Consider the following 19,738-nt stretch of genomic DNA (forward strand, 5'->3'; position numbering starts at 1 on the left):
CATTCTCATGAACACTATGTCAACTTCTTAACCCACTGAGCCTCAATGGGAACTCTGAGGTTAGTATTCGTAAACCCATTTTTCAGATGCTCACTCAAGTTTAAAGTACTTGCTAAAAATCAAGACAGACTTTGAACAGATTTCCAGTTCCAAGACACTCACACACACATAGCTGTATCCTGAAAACTATGCTACATACATAGTTTTGGGAATGTGTCCTGATGTGTCCATTTTTCCTGGGAATAACAAAACACATATTAAAAGAAACATGTAATGGGTAAAAATTAAAAACACATGGAGTTTAAAGGTAAATGAAACAGATGCTTTCAAAGATATTTTCTGGTTGTTAGAGGCAGTTCTGGACTATGTCCCATTCCTTAGGAGGTATGCGTGACTAGTGGCCAGCAGAAGTAATTTCAGAAATTCCTTCATGCTATAAAAATTTATTGATTTGCTAAGTGTCAGCTATTACTAAGATTTGATGAGGGATAATAAATAAGATGGACTTCTCTCCTTGGAACATGTATTCTAACAAGTGTAATCATTACAAATATTTGTAAATGTGAAGCCTGTTGCTGCAAAGAAGAAGTGTAGGGTGCTATGCAAAGTACTGCTGTGGGGGAACATTTGAGAAGCATGTGTATAGTAAATGTAGGAGGTGACCATTTTGCAGGTTAAAGTGGCATCATTTAATCAAAATCTATCCTCAGAGGTCCCTGATCTATTTCTAAAGGCCACACCCAGAATAGTATCTGGTATCTATTCAGTGTTCAATAGGTGTTACCGGACTGAACAAAACAATTTTGAGTTAGAATTAATTTCCTCTTAAAATCTACAAATCCTGCTGTGGCTCAGTGGATTGAAAACCTGACTGCAGGGGATCAGGTCGCTGTGGAGGTGAGGGTACAATCATCAACCTGGTGTAGTGGGTTAAAGGATCCAGCATTGCTGTAGCTGTAGCGTAGGTCGCAGTTGCAGCTCAGAATCAATTGCTGGCCCAGGAACTTCTATACGCTACGGATGCAGCCATAAAAAATTGATAAAATTTTTAAAAATAAAATCTGCAAACACAAGTCAAAAGATGTTTTCATAACAAGTGCTGGAGGGGGTGTGGAGAAAAGGGAACCCTCCTGCACTGCTGGTGGGAATGTACACTGGTACAGCCACTATGGAGAACAGTTTGGAGATACCTTAGAAATCTATACATAGAACTTCCATATGACCCCACAATCCCACTCTTGGGCATCTACCCGGACAAAACTCTACTTAAAAGAGACACATTTGCCCGCATGTTCATTGCAGCACTATTCACAATAGCCAGGACATGGAAACAACCCAAATGTCCATCGACAGATGATTGGACTTGGAAGATGTGGTACATATACACAATGGAATACTACTCAGCCATAAAAAAGAATGACATAATGCCATTTGCAGCAACATGGATGGAACTAGAGAATCTCATCCTGAGTGAAATGAGCCAGAAAGACAAAGACAAATACCATATGATATCACTTATAACTGGAATCTAATATCCAGCACAAATGAACATCTCCTCAGAAAAGAAAATCACAGACTTGGAAAAAAGACTTGTGGCTGCCTGATGGGAGGGGGAGGGAGTGAGAGGGATCGGGAGCTTGGGCTTATCAGACACAACTTAGAATAGATTTACAAGGAGATCCTGATGAATAGCATTGAGAACTTTGTCTAGATACTCATATTGCAACAGAACAAAGGGTGGGGAAAAATGTAATTGTAATGTATACATGTAAGGATAACTTGATCCCCTTGCTGTACAATGGGAAAAAAAAAAGATGTCTTCAAATACTATGACCTTTACAAAAATGCATGAAGTGGAATTGTTAAAAAAAAAAAAAAAAGCAACTCAAATACATTATTTTATCAATATAGGATGTGACTTGGTTGAGATTTTTTCCTTCACTGAATTGACAGGTATTAAAATCAAACTAACCCAACAACAGAAGTCTTATATCATTTCTGGAACAGTGCATAGCAAAGATAAATAAAGAACAACATCAGTAAAATCTGTACCATTTTCTACTTGGTATAGACTCTCTTTGAGGGAAGAAAAAAAGCAATTCAACAATGGTTTTTTAGTAAGTATTCCTTTATTAACTGCAATCAAAACCTGATGAGAAAAATAGTATTTGGAAAAAAGCTAAATACTTAATAAATGGAATTTTATAGATTATGATTACTCTTCATCGTATTTCTCCTTTCTAGAAATAACTTGTAAATGTCAAATTATTACTACATTCTTTTAGAAATGAATGCATCCTAGAAGCACAGATTCTTTTTCATATTACCAAATAAATGTAAAAGCATGAATGTTCACACAACTTACCTTATGCAACTTTTTCCAACTTGGTCAATGTATTTTTAAAAGCAAACACTTGGTTCAATTATTTAATTGAATAGATTCTTTTTCAATTTCTTTTAGCTATAAGAAAACACAACTACAACTAAGCTTTTATTAAAAATGTACTACTGTTCTAAACACTGTCATTCAACCGAATGAGGTAAGTACTACCATCCCTGCTGTCTGGACACAAATGCCAAGCCTTGGAGATTAAGTAGCTCATCTACAGTTACATCATCACAGCAGCAGAGTCAAGTTTTTAACATGGCCAGTCTTCCTCTAGCATCTAGAATCTTAACCACTGAATTATTTAATAGTTTCATTTAATCTACTTATTTTTATTTATTTATTTATTTTGATTTAGGGCCACACCTGCGGCATATGGAAGTTCCCAGGCTAGGAGTCCAATTCGAGCTGCAGCTCCCAGCCTATGCCACAGCAATCGCTAGATCAGAACCGCATCTGTGACCTATATCACAGCTCACGGTAACGCAGGATCCTTAACCCATTGAGTAGGGCCAGGGATTGAACTTGCGTCCTCATGGATACTAGCTGGGTTTGTTACCACTGAGCCACAATGTGAATCCCCTATTTCCTGCCTAGAAAAGCAAACTTACTTGTAGGGGACATATGACTGTAATGCTTATTCTATATTTTTATCTTTCTATACTCTTATTCCTACTATGGATTCCACAGTGCTAAGTATACTGTTGACAGTAATATTTACTAATAGCTCATCTCTTCTTAATAAAAATGTTCTGGAATTCCCGCTGTGGCTTAGTGGGTTACAAACCCAACCAGTATCCATGAGGATATGGGTTAGATCCCTGGCTTTGCTCAGTGGGTTAAGGATCTGGAGTTGCCCATGAGCTGTGGTGTAGGTTGCAGATGCAGCTCAGATCCTCCATTGCTGTGGCTATATCAGCAGCTGTAGCTCTGATTGGACCCCTAGCCTGGGAACTTCCATATGCTGCACCTAACAAAACAAACAAACAAACAAAAATTGTTTTCTTTTCCTCATCATAATCCATTGGGACTTCTTGAATATTTTTGTCTGCTGGGATTAGGTATTAATCCTGAAGGATTATTAGAGAATTGGAAGCAACATGGATAACCAAAAAATGAGTAACAACTCTTAGAGGAAGAAAAGGACAGATAAGTACATTTACATTTCATTCTGCAACTTCAACTTCCTTATAATTGCCCACAGGTACACAAGTTCTTTCAATAATAAATTGTTTTTTTCAAAGTATTATGATGGGTGTTTTTAAAATGTAAATAATCTTATCGATAAAACACTATGAGCTTTGAAAGAATTTTCCCAAAGGGAAAAATTGATCAAATTCATATATTTCTAAGTCATATTGCAGTAACAGCCCAAACCTAAACTTTTCTCTCAAAAAATTGAAGAGAAACACTATTAGAGAAGAATAGTAGATTGACATTAAATTAGCTTCTTCAATTTACTTCAATAGAATGCTATTACCAAAATGTGCTCACCTTTATATAGTAGTACACGTATAGAGAAATGCATGGCATCATATGTAGCCATTAAACTCTAAGAATTTTACAAATAAAAACCTATAGTATATGACAAGAAATCCAAAAACCTAGGAGAACTGGACAAATTTCTAGTAACACACAGCCCATGAAAACTGAATCAACAAGAAATAGATAACTTAAACAGACCAATCACTAGAAGTGAAATAGAATCTGTAATTAAAACAAAAAAGGAAGAAAAAAAAGCTCCTTACGAACAAGAGTCCAGGGTCAGATGGTTTCATAAGTGAATTCTATGAAACATACAAAAAATTTGTACTAAAGCTTCTAAACTCTTTCAAAAGTTGAAGAGGAAGGAACACTCCCAAAGACATTCTATGAAGCCATCATCACCCTAATACCAAAACCAGACAAAGACACTATCAAAAAAGAAAATTACAGGCCAACATCATTGGTGAATACAGATGCAAAAATTCTCAACAAAATATGTGGCAAACCAAATGTAATAACACATAAAAAATTCATACACCTGACAAAGTTGGATTTATCTAGGGTTGGTTCAAACATACACAAATCAATCAGTGTGATAACACTATATCAACAAAAGACAAAAACCACATGCTAATCTCAATAGATGCAGAAAAAGAATTTGATAAAATTCAATGTTCATTCATGATAAAAACTCTACCAGAATGGGTCCAAAGCCATAACTCAATATCAAACCCACGGCACATATAATACTCAACAGTGAAAAGCTGAAGGCCTTACTGCTAAAATCTGGAACAAGACAAGCATGCCCACTCTCACCACTTCTCTTCAATATAATGATGGAAGTCCTAGCCACAGCAACCAGACAAGAAAAAGAAATAAAGGGGAATCAAATTGGTAGGGAAGAGGTAAAACTGTCACTTTTTGCAGATGACGTGAAACTAAATATAGACAACCCTAAAGACTCCACACAAAAACTGCTAGAACTGATAAATGAATTCAGCAAGGTAGCAGGATACAAGATTAAAACAAACAGAAACTGATTGCATTTCTTGACACTAACAATGAACTATCAGAAAGGGAGTGTAAGCAAACAATTCCTTTTAAAATTGCATCAATAAAATAAAATACTTAGAAATAATCCTCACCAAGGAAGTAAAAGGCTTTTGTATGCTGAGAACTACAAAACATAAATAAAAGAAACAGAAGATGGTTCAAAGAGATGGAAAGCTATCCCATACTCTACGTTTGGATGAATTAATTAGTAAAATGGACATACTACCCAAAGCAAGCTACAGATTTAATAAATCTCTATCAAATTACCCATAACAGGAGTTCCCATTGTGGCTCAGAGGAAATGAAACCCACTAGTATCCATGAGGGTGTGGTTTTGATCTCTGGCTTCACTTAGTGGGTTAAGGACCCGGCATTGCCATTAGCTGTGGTATATACAGTTCGCTGACACAGTTCAGATCCTGTGTTGCTGTGGCTGTGGCATATGTCGGCAGTTGCAGCTCTGATTCGACCCCTAGCTTGGGAACTTCCATATGCTTCATATGCGGACCTAAAAAAAATTACTCATAATAGTTTTCATAGAACTAGAACAAATAATCTTAAAATTTATACGGAACCATAAAAGACCCAGAATTGCCAAAGAAATCCTTAGGAAAAAGAACAAAACAGGAGGCATAATCCTCCCAGACCTCAGACAGAACTATAAAGCCACAGTAATCAAAACATCATGGTATTGGCACAAAACAGACATACAGATCACTGGAACAGAACAGACTCCAGAAATAAATTCCCACACTTATGAGTAGTTAATCTTCAACAAAGGAGGTAAGACTATACAATGGGGAAAAGACAGTCTTGTCAGCAAGTGGTATTGGGAAAGTTGGACAGCCACATGTAAATCAAGGAAGTTAGAACACACCCTCACACCATAGACAAAAAATAAACTCAAAATGGCTTAAAGACTTAAATATAAGACAGAACACCATGCAACTACTAGAAGAGAACATCCTATGACATAAATCATACCAATGTTTTCTTAGGTAGGTCTCCCTACCTAAGAAATAGAAATAAAAGTAAAAATTAAAAAATGGGACCTAGCCAAAATTATAAGCTTTTGCACAGCAAAGGACACCATAAAAAAATGAAAAGACAACCTATGGACCTGAAGAAAATATTTTCAAATGATGTTACTAACAAGGATTTTGTTTCCAAAATATACAAGCAGCTCCTACAACTCAACAACAAAAAACAAACAACCTAATCAAAAAAATGAGCAGAAGACATTTCTCCAAAGAAGACATACAGATAGCCAATAGGCATGTGGAAAAAATGATCAACATCACTAACTGCTAGAGAAATGCAAATCAAAACTAAAATGAAGTACTACCACCTCACACCAGTCAGAATGGCCATCATTAAAAAAGTCTGCAAATAATAAATTTTGGAGAGGGTATGGAGAAAAGGGAACTCTCTTACATTGTTGGTGGGAATGCAAATTAGTGCAGCCACTATGGAAAGCAGCAGTATGGTGTTTCCTTTAAAAACAAAAAATAGGAGTTCCCATCATGGTTCAGTGGTTAACAAATCCAACCAAGAACCATGAGGTTGCGGGTTCGATCCCTGGCCTTGCTCAGTGGGTTAATGATCTGGCGTTACTGTGAGCTGTGGTGTAGGTTGCAGACGTGGCTCGGATCTGGTGTTCCTGTGGCTCTGGCATAGACCAGCAGCTACAGCTCCGATTAGACCCCTAGCCTGGGAACCTCCACATGCCACAAGTGCGGCCCTAGAAAAGACAGAAAGATGAATAAATAAATATATATATATATAAATAAATAAAATAGAGTTACTATATGATCGTGCAATCCCTCTCCTGGACACCCATATATCTGGAGAAAACTCTAATTTGAAAAGATACATGTGCTCCTATATTCAAAGCAGCACTATTTATAATAGCCAAGATATGGAAACAACCTAAATGTTGTTTATTTTATTCAAAAATGTTGTTGAATAGATAAAGAAGATGTGGTACATATATACAATGGAATACTACTTGGCCATAAAAAAGAATAAAATAATGCCATTTGCAGCAATATGGATGGACCTAAAGATTATCATACTAAGTGAAGTCAGAAAGAGAAATACAATAATAGCACTTACATGTGAAATCTAAAATATAATACAAATGAACCTATCTATGAAACAGAAATAGACTAACAGATGTAAAGAAGAAACTTGTGATTACCAAGGAGGGGGAGGGGATGGGGGGGCTTGGGAGTTTGGGATTAGCAGATGCAAACTAGTATATATAGGATGGATAAACAACAAAGTCCTACTGTATAGTGCAGGGAACTGTATTCAGTATCCTGTGATAAACCATGATAGAAAACAATATGAAAAACAGACTCACTTTGCTATACAGAAGAAATTAACACAACATTGTAAATCACCTATACTTCAATAAAAAAAAAAAACACTAATTGACACACATACACAAAAACTGTAGTAAATTATCAACAAAAAAAGTACTTGTTATTATTTCCAGAGTTTTAAGAATCAAAAAATAAACCTGCTGAGTATTATGGGTATAAAACTGACTTCATGTCTACTTGAATAGACATTAAAGGGAATACACACATATACATAAACACACACATATACACATATACGGTTAGTGATTACTATGGTTAATTAATGATTATTATTTGAGGACTATCATTGACAATGTAGACTATAAATGCAACTGGGACATGAATATAATAAACTGAAGTTTACAGTATCAATTTTTTTCTACAAAGAAATACAAATTTCATAATTCAAAAGGAATGAACTCTATAATAAACAGTACACCTACTTAAAAATATATGTATACATATATTTCTTGAATTTAAAACTGCTGTTACATAAATAGGCAATAAAATGACAAAAATTTATGTTTGAACCACTATCACTTGCCTAGATCATAGTCTGAATTTTGCTATCAAAACTTTGTAAATCTGGAGTTCCTGTCATGGTGCAGTGGAAACCAATCCAACTAGGAACCATGATGTTGTGGGTTCGATCCCTGGCCTCACTCAGTGGGTTAAGGATGTGGCATTGCCATGAGCTGTGGTGTAGGCCAGCAGCTGTAGTTCCAATTAGACCCCTAGCCTGGGAACCTCCATATGCTGCAGGTGCTACCCTAAAAAGTAAAAACAAACAAACAAACAAAAAAAAACTTTGTAAATCCATGCAGATAGCAGCCAAGAGAGGGTGGCTATACCAACATCAGATAATACAGATTTTAAATTAAGAAGCTGTTACAAGAGATAACCTTGTTTATCTCTTGTTATATTGTTTAAAAGGGCGAACGCACTAGAAGATGTAAAAATTATAAACATATATGTACCAAATAATAAAACCAGGGAAAAAAACATGAAAGGAAACCTGAAAAGATAAATAGATAGTTCTATAATAATATTTGGAGACCTCAATACTTTAAGTAATGGATAAATATCTAGACAAAAGATTAAAAAGGAAATAGAGGATTTGAACAATATTCTAAACCAACTATACCTAACAGACATATACAGAACCATCCACCCAATGATAGAATACACATTTTTCTCTAGTGCACATGGAACATTCTTCAGTATATAGTATATGTTAGCCTATAAAACAATTTTCCATGAATTAAAAAAATTGAAATCACACAAATTATCTTCTCTAACCATAATGGAATGAAGCTAGAAATCAATGACAGAAGAAAAATAGAAAAATCCATAAATATGTGGAAATTAAACAATGCAGCAACCAATAAGTTAAAGAAGGAATAATGAGGGAAATTGGAAAATACTTTGAGATGAATCAAAACAAGAATAAACATACCAAAAATTATGGAAATTAGCAAAAGAAGTACTTAGAGGGTAATTTATAGCTGCAAACATACACATTAATAAAGAAGAAAGATCTCAAATCAACAACTGAACTTCACACCTTAAGAGACTAGACAAAGAAGAGCAAACTTACTCCAAAGTCAGTGGGAGAAAGAAAATGATGAAGTTTAGAGTAGAAATAAATGAAATAGAGAATAGAAAAGCCAGAGAATCAATGAAACTAAATAAAATATCAACAAAATTGACAAATCTTTAGCTAGACTACTAAAAAGAGAGCGAGAGAGAAGGCACATATAATTAAAATTACAAAGAAAAGTAGGGACATTACTACCAACCCTATAGAAATTGAATGTGGGAGTTCCCGTCGTGGCGCATTGGTAACGAATCCGACTAGGAACCATGAGGTTGTGGGTTCGATCCCTGCCCTTGCTCAGTGGGTTAACGATCCGGCGTTGCTGTGAGCTGTGGTGTAGGTTGCAGATGCGGCTCGGATCCTGCGTTGCTGTGGCCCTGGTGTAGGCCAGCAGCTTCAGCTCTGATTAGACCCCTAGCCTGGGAACTTCCATATGCCGCAGGAGCGGCCCAAGAAATGGCAAAAAGACAAAAAAAAAAAAAAAAAAAAAAGAAATTAAATGTATTATAAGAGAGGGAGTGGCTCAGCAGTAACGAACCTGACTAGTATTCATGAGGATGTGGTTAGATTCCTGGCCTGGCTCAGTGGGTTAGGGACCCACCATTGCTGCGGCTGTGGTGTAGGTCGGCAGCTGCAGCTCTGATTCGACCCCTAGCCTGAGAACTTCCATATGCCATGGGTGTGTCCCTAAAAAGACAAAAAACGAACAAACAAAAAGCAAGAAGTTACCTCTATTTAAGGATAACATGATCCTACATATAGAAAATCTCATAAAATCCACAAAATACTACTAGAGCTAAGAAATGAATTAAGCAGAGTTGCAGGGTCAACACACACAAATTACTTTTCTATACACCATTAAGGAACAATCTGAAAAAGAAGTGAAGAAAACAATCCCATTTATAATAGCATCAAAGAGAATAAAGTATCATGAATAGATTTAACCAATAAAGTATCATGAATAAATGTATTCCACTTGTACACTGGAAACCACAAAACATTACAGAAAGAAATGAAAGAAGACATTAAATTAATGGAACAACACTCCATGTTTATGGATTGAAATACTTAACATTTTTAGGATGGCAATTGTCAAGTGATAGATTCAGTAAAATCTTCGTCAAAATTCTAATGGTCATTTTTTGCAGAAATGGGAAAAATAGTACTGGTGTAATAGAAATATAGACCAAAGGAATAGAATTGTGAATATAGAAATAAACCCAAACCATCTACGGCAAATTAATTTTGATTTTTGACAAGGATGCCAAGACCATTCACTGGAGAAAGAATAGTCTTTTCAACAAATTGTGCACATTAAAAAAACTGAAGCTGGAACTCTACCTTACCCCATATACAAAATGGACTCAGCATGGTCAATGACCTAAACTTAAAGCTAACAACCATAAAATTCCTAGGGAAAAAAAAACAGGTGTTAGTCTTTATAACCTTTGATTTGGCAGTGGATTCTTAGACTTGACACCAAAAGGATGAGCAACAAAAGAAAAATATTATTCTAAATAAAAATGGAAACATATATGCATCAAAGGACATTATCAAAGATGTAAAAAGGCAATCCACATGACGGAAGAAATATTTGTAAATCATATATTGGCTATGGAATTAGCATCCAGAATAATGAACTCCTACAACTCAATAATAACAAAAAACCATTCAATTTTGGAGTTCCTTTTGTGGCTCAGTGGTAACGAACCTGACTAGTATTCATGAGGATTCGTCCATTCAGTGGCTTAAGGATCCCGAGCTGCCATGAGCTGCTGTGTAGATCACAGATGAGGTTTAGACTTGGCATTGCTGTGGTTGTTGTGTAGGCTGGCAGCTGCAGCTCTGACTTGACCCCTAGCCTGGGAACTTCCATGTGCCATGGGTGTGGCCCTAAAAAACAAAACAAAACAAAACAAAACCCACCCAATTTTAAAATGAACAAAGGACTTGAAAAGAAATGCAAATTAAAAGCACATTGAGATACCACTTCACACCCAGTTGGATGGCCTTAATGAAAAAAAGAAAAACAAAACAAAAAGGAAATACAAGCATTAGCGATTTGGAGAAATAAAAATCCTTGTACATTTGGGAATATAAAGTCATACAGCCACTATGGCAAAGTCTGGAGGTTCCTCAAAACATTATAGAACTACCATGTGACTCATCAACTCCACTCCTAGATACATATGCAAGAGAAATGAAAACATGTCCACACAGGAACTTGCACATGAATGTTTATAGCTGCATCATTCATAATTGCCAAAGGTGGAAGTCCAAATGTCCCATCAGTGGATGAACAGAAAAACATACTGCGATACACACAATGGAATGTTATTCAGCCATAAAAAAGAGCAAAGCATACACATGCTGCAATTTCAATAAACCTTGAAAACATTAGACTAAGAAAGATCCAGACACAAAAAGACATACATTGTATGATTCCCTTTATCTGACATTATCTATTATAGGTAAATACATAGCTATAGGAAGCAGATTAGAGATTATTGGGGGATGGGGGAGGTGGAATGGCAATGACTATTTATAGGTGTTTCTATAGTGATGAAAAAGTTTTTAAAATAGAACTGATGGTTGCACAACATTGCAAATACACTAAATACAACCAAATTGTACACTTTAAAGTGGTTAATTGTATATTATGTACATTTCCCCCAATTAAAAAAACTTTATGTGGGAATAATATAGAGCTTATTATTTTCTTAAAGAAATATATTTCAGGCATTAATTTTAAGCCTTTTCCTAAATTATTCAGTAAAAGGTAGCTACCAAATCGCTTACTTCTTTCTTGAGCTCCTGCTGCATATTCTACCTGCAGTCAAATTTGGATTCTTTCCCTCACGTTCTAACATTAAAACCCATATCCTTACAGAGATATGAATTTCCATTTACTTTTTCTTGTTGATATAGACAAGTAAAAAGATTTCTAGTGAATTCATAATTTAAATAAAAAATTTTATGGCCACACCTGCAGCCATGTGGAAGTTCCTAGGCCAGGGACTGAATTTGAGCTGCAGCTGCCCAACTATGCTGCAGCTATGGCAACACCGGATCCTTTAACCCACTGCTCCAGGCTGGGGATCGAATCCATGCCATCACAGCGACCAGAGCCACTGCGGTCAGATTCTTAACTCACTGCACCACAGTGAATTTTTAAAACCCAATAGCAAAGAAATAAAAATTTTGTTTAAAACTTTTACATTGCAGCTTCTTGAATCTCATCTTTGGCTCATCTCTCATCTTAAGACGATCTCAAGTTCTTAATTTTTCATATTTAAACTGCTCTAACAAGGATTGAATCTCATTGGATAATCAACACTGAGAACTCTTATTCTTTCACTTTTTGTACATTTTATGCAAAAAAAATTAATTATATGAAACATTGGTAGTCAAAGGTTATTTATATTCATAAACATTTTAATGTCAGCAAAAACGTAAAGCTTTTTTCACAACAATGGACTGTGTTTTTATACAGGTAAGTTTTTATTTAAAAACTAAGTCTTTATAGCTATAGGTGAAAAATATAAAATACATAACACTTTCTTCAAATAAACTACCATATCTTGTAGCTATGTGGTTCATTTCTACATAGCTAAGAAAAATCTTCTCATGGCAATGTCTGGATTACTGGAAATGAGAGGTTTCTGTAAAACCAATTATTACAGCCTCTGCTCACCAATAAAGAAGTAAATCTTTAAATGATCACAGCAAGACAAAGACCAGTAGCTTTACCGTTCAACGTATTTTATAGCAGTCAATACACTCAGAACACTTAAAAATACAGACTCATTTTCTATAGAAGCAGTACATTCTTTAAATTCAGCTACATAGTGGTACCCAATCAACTACATAGTGGTTCACAATCAAGGGTGATTTTATTCCCCCAGGGACATCTGACAATGTCTAGAGATATTTTGGGTTATCATCTTTGGAGTTCTATAGGCACTAGTGTGTGGACTACAGTGATGCTGCCAAGCCTACAAACCTCCCACAATAAAGAATTATCAGGACCAATGTCAACCTTGAGATATCCTGAGCCACATTAATGGTCTCACACCCATTTCCATCCTAAAATCTGCACCACAATCTCAGAACACTTTACTGAAGCTATTATTTTGTTCTGATGCCACAAGCTATAAATTTTCACTTCTAACTGGAAGATCTTGGCTAAATAATACAATCTTATGAAAAGCAGAGGTTAAAAATATTTAAGAGAAAACTGATAGAAAAGGAAATATAAAAAGGAAATAAAATAGAAATCAGGTCAGAGCTATGTATGATTAAAATTTAAAGATCTTGTTACATTTCTACATCTCTCAAATTTATCATATTTAATTTGCAATGTAAACAATACAGAACATGATTAAAAATTAAAGGGCAGTGCAGAGGTTCCTTCTATATTTCAGCCATATAAATACGTTTCCTATAAATAAAGAAATGATGAACTATTTATTTCCATGTTCATATTTCAACTTTCAGCCCTGTGTTTATCTTTGCTGACACATTAAGTCTTCTTTGGAAGGAGGTAGGTGTTAAACTATTTGTTCTTCTTGATGTTTCATCAAGCAATAATGATAATAAAAGGAAATAAAAATTTCATCCCAATGGAAATCTATTTTTCTAAAAAGCACTTTAAAAAAATATTACTGTTTAGGATATTCGTATTTCCAAATCAGATCACCCCAGAGAAAGCAAATGTGCTACATCTGTTACTTCTATGTTAAGTTTCTCAATTAAAAAAAAAAAAAGAAAAAAGTTAACAAAATGATCTTCTTATTAAAATCTCAATTAATACTGGTCCCTAAAAGTCAATTTAAAATAAAAATCAAGTTTCACAAAATAAATACACTGAAGCAACTATAATAGTAATAACCTTTATTTAAAATATTTTTTAATGTAGGAAAGCTCATTTTACATGAGTTTCCAACTAATTATTTGAGTCAGAAACAAAGAAAATAAAACCAGAGAAAATCCTCTTTAGAAAAAATACACAAGGAACATTTCTACACGTGAAAAAACAATAAGCAGTCTTAACATCTGAACATCCAAGTCTTAGTCTCAATTCCATCTCTCCTAGTGAACACCACTATCAACCTTGAGATCTGATTTGTTCTTGTCATTCTTCACTGAGTAGATGAAATATGTTAAGGTGTCTTTTTCATTCACTGGAATAGACCTAAAGTGGCAACCAACTATCTATAAAGAAAAAAAAAATTGAGGAAATTAAATTATAGATATTAACAGATTTTATAAACTAGGTAAAAAAGTGTCATAAAAAAAGTGTTATGTGATGATAAAAGCTATTCCTTTTTAAAAATAAACTGTATTTAGCAAAATACCAACAGGACAAAAAGCATTAAGACTAAGATGTTATGAACAAGAGATAGTGTGATTCCAAAGGATCTCTTGGCCCATTGAATTAACTATATATTAATTAGAATGCATATTTCCTTTACTTATTTTAAATTTTATAGCTGAGATCTAGATTAGGAATTAAGTATTTTTACTTTTAAGTGTAAAATATCAATGAAATAAAACAGAAATGTAAGAGTCCACATGCATCATGTAATGGTTTAGTCTCTACTTATGGAAAAAGTATAAATATCAAGTTGAAAAAGTTTTGGTACTATAAATATAAACCGTTATTACCTTACAAATATATTTACTACAACTTATATTCATTCATTCATTGGTAGTATTCTTTGTTGAGGTTCCCTGAAAATTTTTCTGAATAAAAATTACGGATGGAAAATGAGAAAGGAAAGAGCGACATCTACCATATTGCCTGCCTTTTCATTGTGCTAATGTTAACATGTGCGCTGCAACCACCAAGAGAAGTATAATAGACTAAACTGGAGCACTAATATGCATATTTAGATTCTAGAAGATAAAACTTCTTAAAAAGATAATTAAGAGACTTAAAGAAAACAGGCACTCAACTGGAGGCATTTATAATTATCTGCATTTCTGACTAAGCTATAATACTCATGGATATTTGGATTTCTCATTTCTAAAAAAGAACACAGTTCTAGAAGTAATATAATTTTTTAAAAAGAAGATTAGATTATCAAAAACTTTTAGGTTTGATTTCTACATTTAAATGTATAAATTTAAAATAATCAATGCAACATTTAAAATAATCAGTTCCAGAGTTCCCGCGGTGGCTCAGTGGAAACGAATCTGACTAGGGACCAGGAGGCTGCAGGTTCAATCCCTGGCCTCACTCAGTGGGTTAAGGATCTGGTGTTGCCATGAGCTGTGGTGTAGGTTGCAGATTTGGCTTGGATCTGGCGTTGCTGTGGCTGTGGTATAGGCCAGCAGCTGTAGCTCCGATTCGACCTCTAGCCTGGGAACCTCCATATGCTGCAGGTGCGGCCCTAAAAAGCAAAAAAAAAAAAAGAAAGAAAGAAAATAATCAGCTTATTTGTCCCCAGAATTACCTCCAGTTGATTAGTATCTATATATATATTGATACAGTTTCATCATGACAGATAATATCTACATTTATGTTATACTAATGTACTATACAACCCAAAAAGGATTTGATCTTTCAAACTGAATTTAAAGAAAAATTAGATTTTTGTGGCCTAGGCAAGAAAAAAAAAGAAACTCTGGCTAAAACGTTAATAAATCGGATCAGCGTTAAAAACCATTCTGCCAAAGAAACTCTGGCTAAAACGTTAATAAATCGGATCAACGTTAAAAACCATTCTGCCAAAGAACCATTCTATTCTATCTTATTTAATATCCATGTTTTAGAAAATGTTGGATTACTAAATTCAAGCTGAATATGAGAAAAACTGATTTACATATTTACCTTTATATTCTGTGAAGTAGCTTAAACATTTTAAAATACGATCCAAGTATAAACATAGAAATCTATAAACATCTTAATATGATGCAGATTTCTTGGCTCTATTATTTCCTGAGGACACAAACACACTCAACTTTTCAAAATTCATTAAAGGACTAGAAGTTCTATATCAAAGAAATTATAAGTACAAACTTGGATAAGCATCTTCACATCTTCTAGAGGTAAAAATATGGATGCTTCAAAAAAAATTAACTAACATTAACAAGGACAAGTTCCGAAATAGTTAAATCAGTAAATTATGAGAATACTGTTTAGGGGCTTATCTGTAAAACCTTTTCAATCAAAACTTCAAAAATAAATTCTAACAAAGACATCGAAGCTTATTAATTATTTTATTATGCCTTAATTAGGTGTTCAATTTTACCGAGTAAACAGAATTTTAAAATAAACAGATTTCCAGAATGAGGATTAGAAAACTCTCACTCAATATTTCCAAAAGTCAGTATTAGAAGATGCCTAGAAAATGGCACACAACCCATTGAGTCATCATTACATAAAGGAATTTCCTAAATAGTATGTAAACATTTCTAGGTAACTAGATTTTTCCACCATAGATTTTTCTTTTAATTAACTTTGTTCTAACTAAATGTATTTATTATATACACTATGTTAACAATGTCATTAGCATTTAACGACCCTTTTGTATGAACAAGCTCTTTCGTAGGTTTAAAACTCATAAATACCTCGACAAGCTGTGCTTTATTAAGTCCTGGTCTGGTTGGGAGTTTGAAGTGTCTTTTGTATCTCCTAAGTGTATTTACTTGTAATTGGTATAAGTCAACCTAGAAAAAATTAACACATATCAATTAGTTCACACAACTGATTAAAAACTTATCTTTGATATGTATAATATTTCAATTTCAACACAGTAAAAACTTAATACTGTTACTAAAAAGGCCTTTTATATAATCGAAACCACAAATAAATTAAACACTTCAATCTTTTGAGGGATAAATAGTAAAGACTGCCAGCAAAAAAAAAAAAAAAAAAAAATAGAACTTAGACAAGTTCCTGTTGTGGCTCAGCAGGTTAAGTACCCATCCTGTGTGAGGATGCAGGTTCCAATCCTGGCCTTGCTCAGTGAGTTAAGGATCCTGAGTTGCCACAGCTGGAGCACAGGCTGCAGCTGCAGCTCCAATTCAACCCCTGACTGGGAACTTTCATATGCCACAGGTGAGGCTGTAATAAAAATTAAAAAATAATTAAAAAAAAATTTAGAACTTATAAGACAAAAAAGCTATGAGAGTTGTTAATTTAACTGGCTAAATTTGTTTTCAATTTTCAGACTGTTCAAATGCTTGAAACATTATTATTATTTTGTCTTTTTGATTTTTTTTCTGGGACCGCTCCCACAGCATATGGAGGTTCCCAGACTAGGGGTCTATTCAAAGCTGTAGCCGCCGGCCTACGCCAGAGCCACAGCAATGCAGGATCTGAGCTGCCTCTGTGACCTACACCACAGCTCACAGCATCGCCAGATCCTTAACCCACTGAGCAAGGCCAGGGATGGAACGTGCAACCTCATGGTTCCTAGCCAGATTCACTAACCACTGAGCCACAATGGTAAGTCCTTGAAGTATTTTTAAAAATCTGTTCATTTTTAAAATAAAATTTTTCAGAGTGGAGTACTTAAGCTTTATATTTAACATACAAAACTTTCATCTACCTCTGGAGTATCAATATCTTGAACAGGTGAATCTCCTCCATCATCATCACTCCCTTTTCTCTTTCTTCTGTTTCGAACGCTCTGAATTAAGTTTTTATGATAATCACAAATGTAAAGATGTCTTGCCTGAAACAGAAAAGTTTCAGAGACTACTTATGATGGCCGTAAAATGTGTCTACGTGTTGGCAAAATGCATAATTCACAGTGAATTATCAAAAATAAAAACAACAGCCCAAAGAGGCCACTGTTAAGATAATCTGAACTGTTTTTTTCTACTCTTTTAAGTCCTGCACCCAGTTAAAACATACCACCCATACCATGGTCTGGTAATATTGTTAAAAGGACTGGGAGTGGAGCGGGAGTGGGAGACGTGGGGGGGAGAGGGGTGCCTGTAAGGTTAAGAGAGATGCAAAGGAAAGAGAAATGTCAACCCTCATGATTCTGTCATCAAACAGTAGCCATGGTATACTAGATTAGTGAGGTCATGCTGTTTTTTTTTAACAATGGAAAATTGATATTGTTCACAATGTTGCTATTTGATAATATTTCTCTACTTAAAAATCGTTAATACCGTAACTATGCTTCCTCATCTTTCTAATTTAATACATTATCATCCAGATACAAACTACACATTTTTACAAATAAGCTACTGATTTCATACCCTAGATAAATTTATTTTTTTCTAGATAAATTTAAATCATAAATTTTTCTGAGTATTAAGTAAATGCACTTGTCTGTGATACGTTTTTCCAACCAAAGCAATGTGAAATTACACAAGTATACCTGAAAAGGTTCTCATGAACACGACTAAGGAACTGTTAGAACACGCAGAAAATATCCCAAATAAACTTTTCAAAAAAGACTTTATTACATTGTCCTGAGAGCTGTATAGTAACATCTGAAATACTGGGTGTCGTACATTAACAGTTACTCCTTAAAAAAATAATTGAAAGCAGAACTAATAGGCTTTCAAATTAACCTCTGAGCTAAGTGCAAGTTAAAAATATGCAGGACGTGTGCTAGTTCTGACGTCTTGTTATTTATACTGCCGGCTCAAGCTCCGAAAAGTGGAAATGGTTGTTTATAAAAACCTCATAGGTGGTCAAAAGAACAGATCCGCACAAGGACGAAAAAAGAAACCCTGATGGCTGCCAAACCGAGGGTAAAACCGCGGAGGCTGCGTGCTCCGCATGTCGATAGCAGCGGCCCTAGATGCTGACACTGAGCGCCCGGCTCCCGGCGCGGGGGACGAGGAACTGGATCTCCTCGCCCGCGGCGTCAGTCCTGGCAGGACTCCACTTTCCCTAGACCGGGAGCTACTCCCCGGGGCCAGCCGCCAGTTCGGGCAGCCGAACAAAGACACCTGGTTCCAGAAGGAGCTACCGGGCTATGGGAAAACTACTCTGGGCCTCAGCGCAGCTGCCCTCTTTGTTCCGCTCCCCTACCTCGGCGGGGGAGGAGGGGAGCGGGTCCGCCGCGCAAGTGTGCCGCTCGGGCGGCCGTCCCGGCTGAAGCACTTTGTTGTTTGCTTCCTACTAAGGATCCCGGAACCGGCTCGCGCTGCGCCCTTCTGGGCCCCTGCACCCCTACCCGCCTGGCGTCGGCTCCGCTCCCGAGAGCCCAGAGGGTGGGCAGGGCAAGCCAGGCCAGGCCGTCCCGCCGCCACTTACGCTCTTATCCAGCTCGATCTTCACCTTCTTCTGAGAGATGCTCTTCTGGATCCTCTTGCTGAAGCTGGCGTTGCCCGCCGCCCGGCTGCACCGCTCGCCGTCCTCCCGCAAACAACACAGCTGCCCGGGGCCCGGCCCGGCCGCCCCCGGGGGCCCCGCAACCGAAACCGCCCCGGCGCCGGGCACCTCAGCTCCAGAGCCCGCTCCGGCCCCGTTCCCTGCAGAGGCGGCGGCCGCGGCGGCGGCCGCGACCACGGCAGCCACCGCAGCGGCTGCGTCCCCGCCGCGGCTTATGTCCTCTGGCGTGAAGCCGTTCATGTCCCCGAGCTGGCGGCGCCGCGCTGACAGAAGCCCCAGCTCGCCGCGCTGCTTGCCTCTCGGGAGACGCCGGGGTCTCAGCGGTCCCTCAGACACCTGCGCGGCGGCAGCTATTCACTCTGAGCCCGAGCCCTCCGCCCAAAACCAGAGGTCCCTGGCCTGCCGCTGTCTGCTGGCGCCGGGACAGTGCACAAGGTGTGTGGTTGGGAACCGCGGTCGGGCGTCGTTTGGAGCTAGGACACCCCTCTCTGTCACATGGAGACTCCTCAGCAGTTGGACCGTGGCGCCTCCGCCTCCGCCTCTCT

At 36.6% G+C, this 19,738-nt stretch overlaps 1 protein-coding gene across 4 annotated transcripts in view; it reads right to left on the reverse strand.

The window, feature by feature from the left end:
- The window catches only part of SAP30 (Sin3A associated protein 30), a 137,049-nt gene extending 117,311 nt beyond the window's left edge, over positions 1–19,738 (reverse strand). For 2 of the 4 annotated variants that reach the window (XR_014825641.1, XM_021072433.2), the window contains exons 1-3: positions 19,116–19,738; positions 17,446–17,571; positions 16,463–16,561 (exon numbers count right to left, since the gene is read on the reverse strand). Coding sequence is in view for 3 of the 4 variants with exons in the window: in XM_021072433.2 (XP_020928092.1) it covers positions 16,463–16,561; positions 17,446–17,571; positions 19,116–19,433 (543 nt within the window). In the remaining variant the exon portion in view is untranslated. 4 annotated transcript variants of the gene reach the window in all.

The sequence above is a fragment of the Sus scrofa genome, chromosome 14 (genome assembly GCF_054392235.1).
Source record: "Sus scrofa isolate SSC_HxYL_T2T_F1_AM1 chromosome 14, Sscrofa_HxYL_maternal_Yorkshire_Landrace_v2.0, whole genome shotgun sequence".
Classification (NCBI taxonomy): Eukaryota; Metazoa; Chordata; class Mammalia; order Artiodactyla; family Suidae; genus Sus; species Sus scrofa.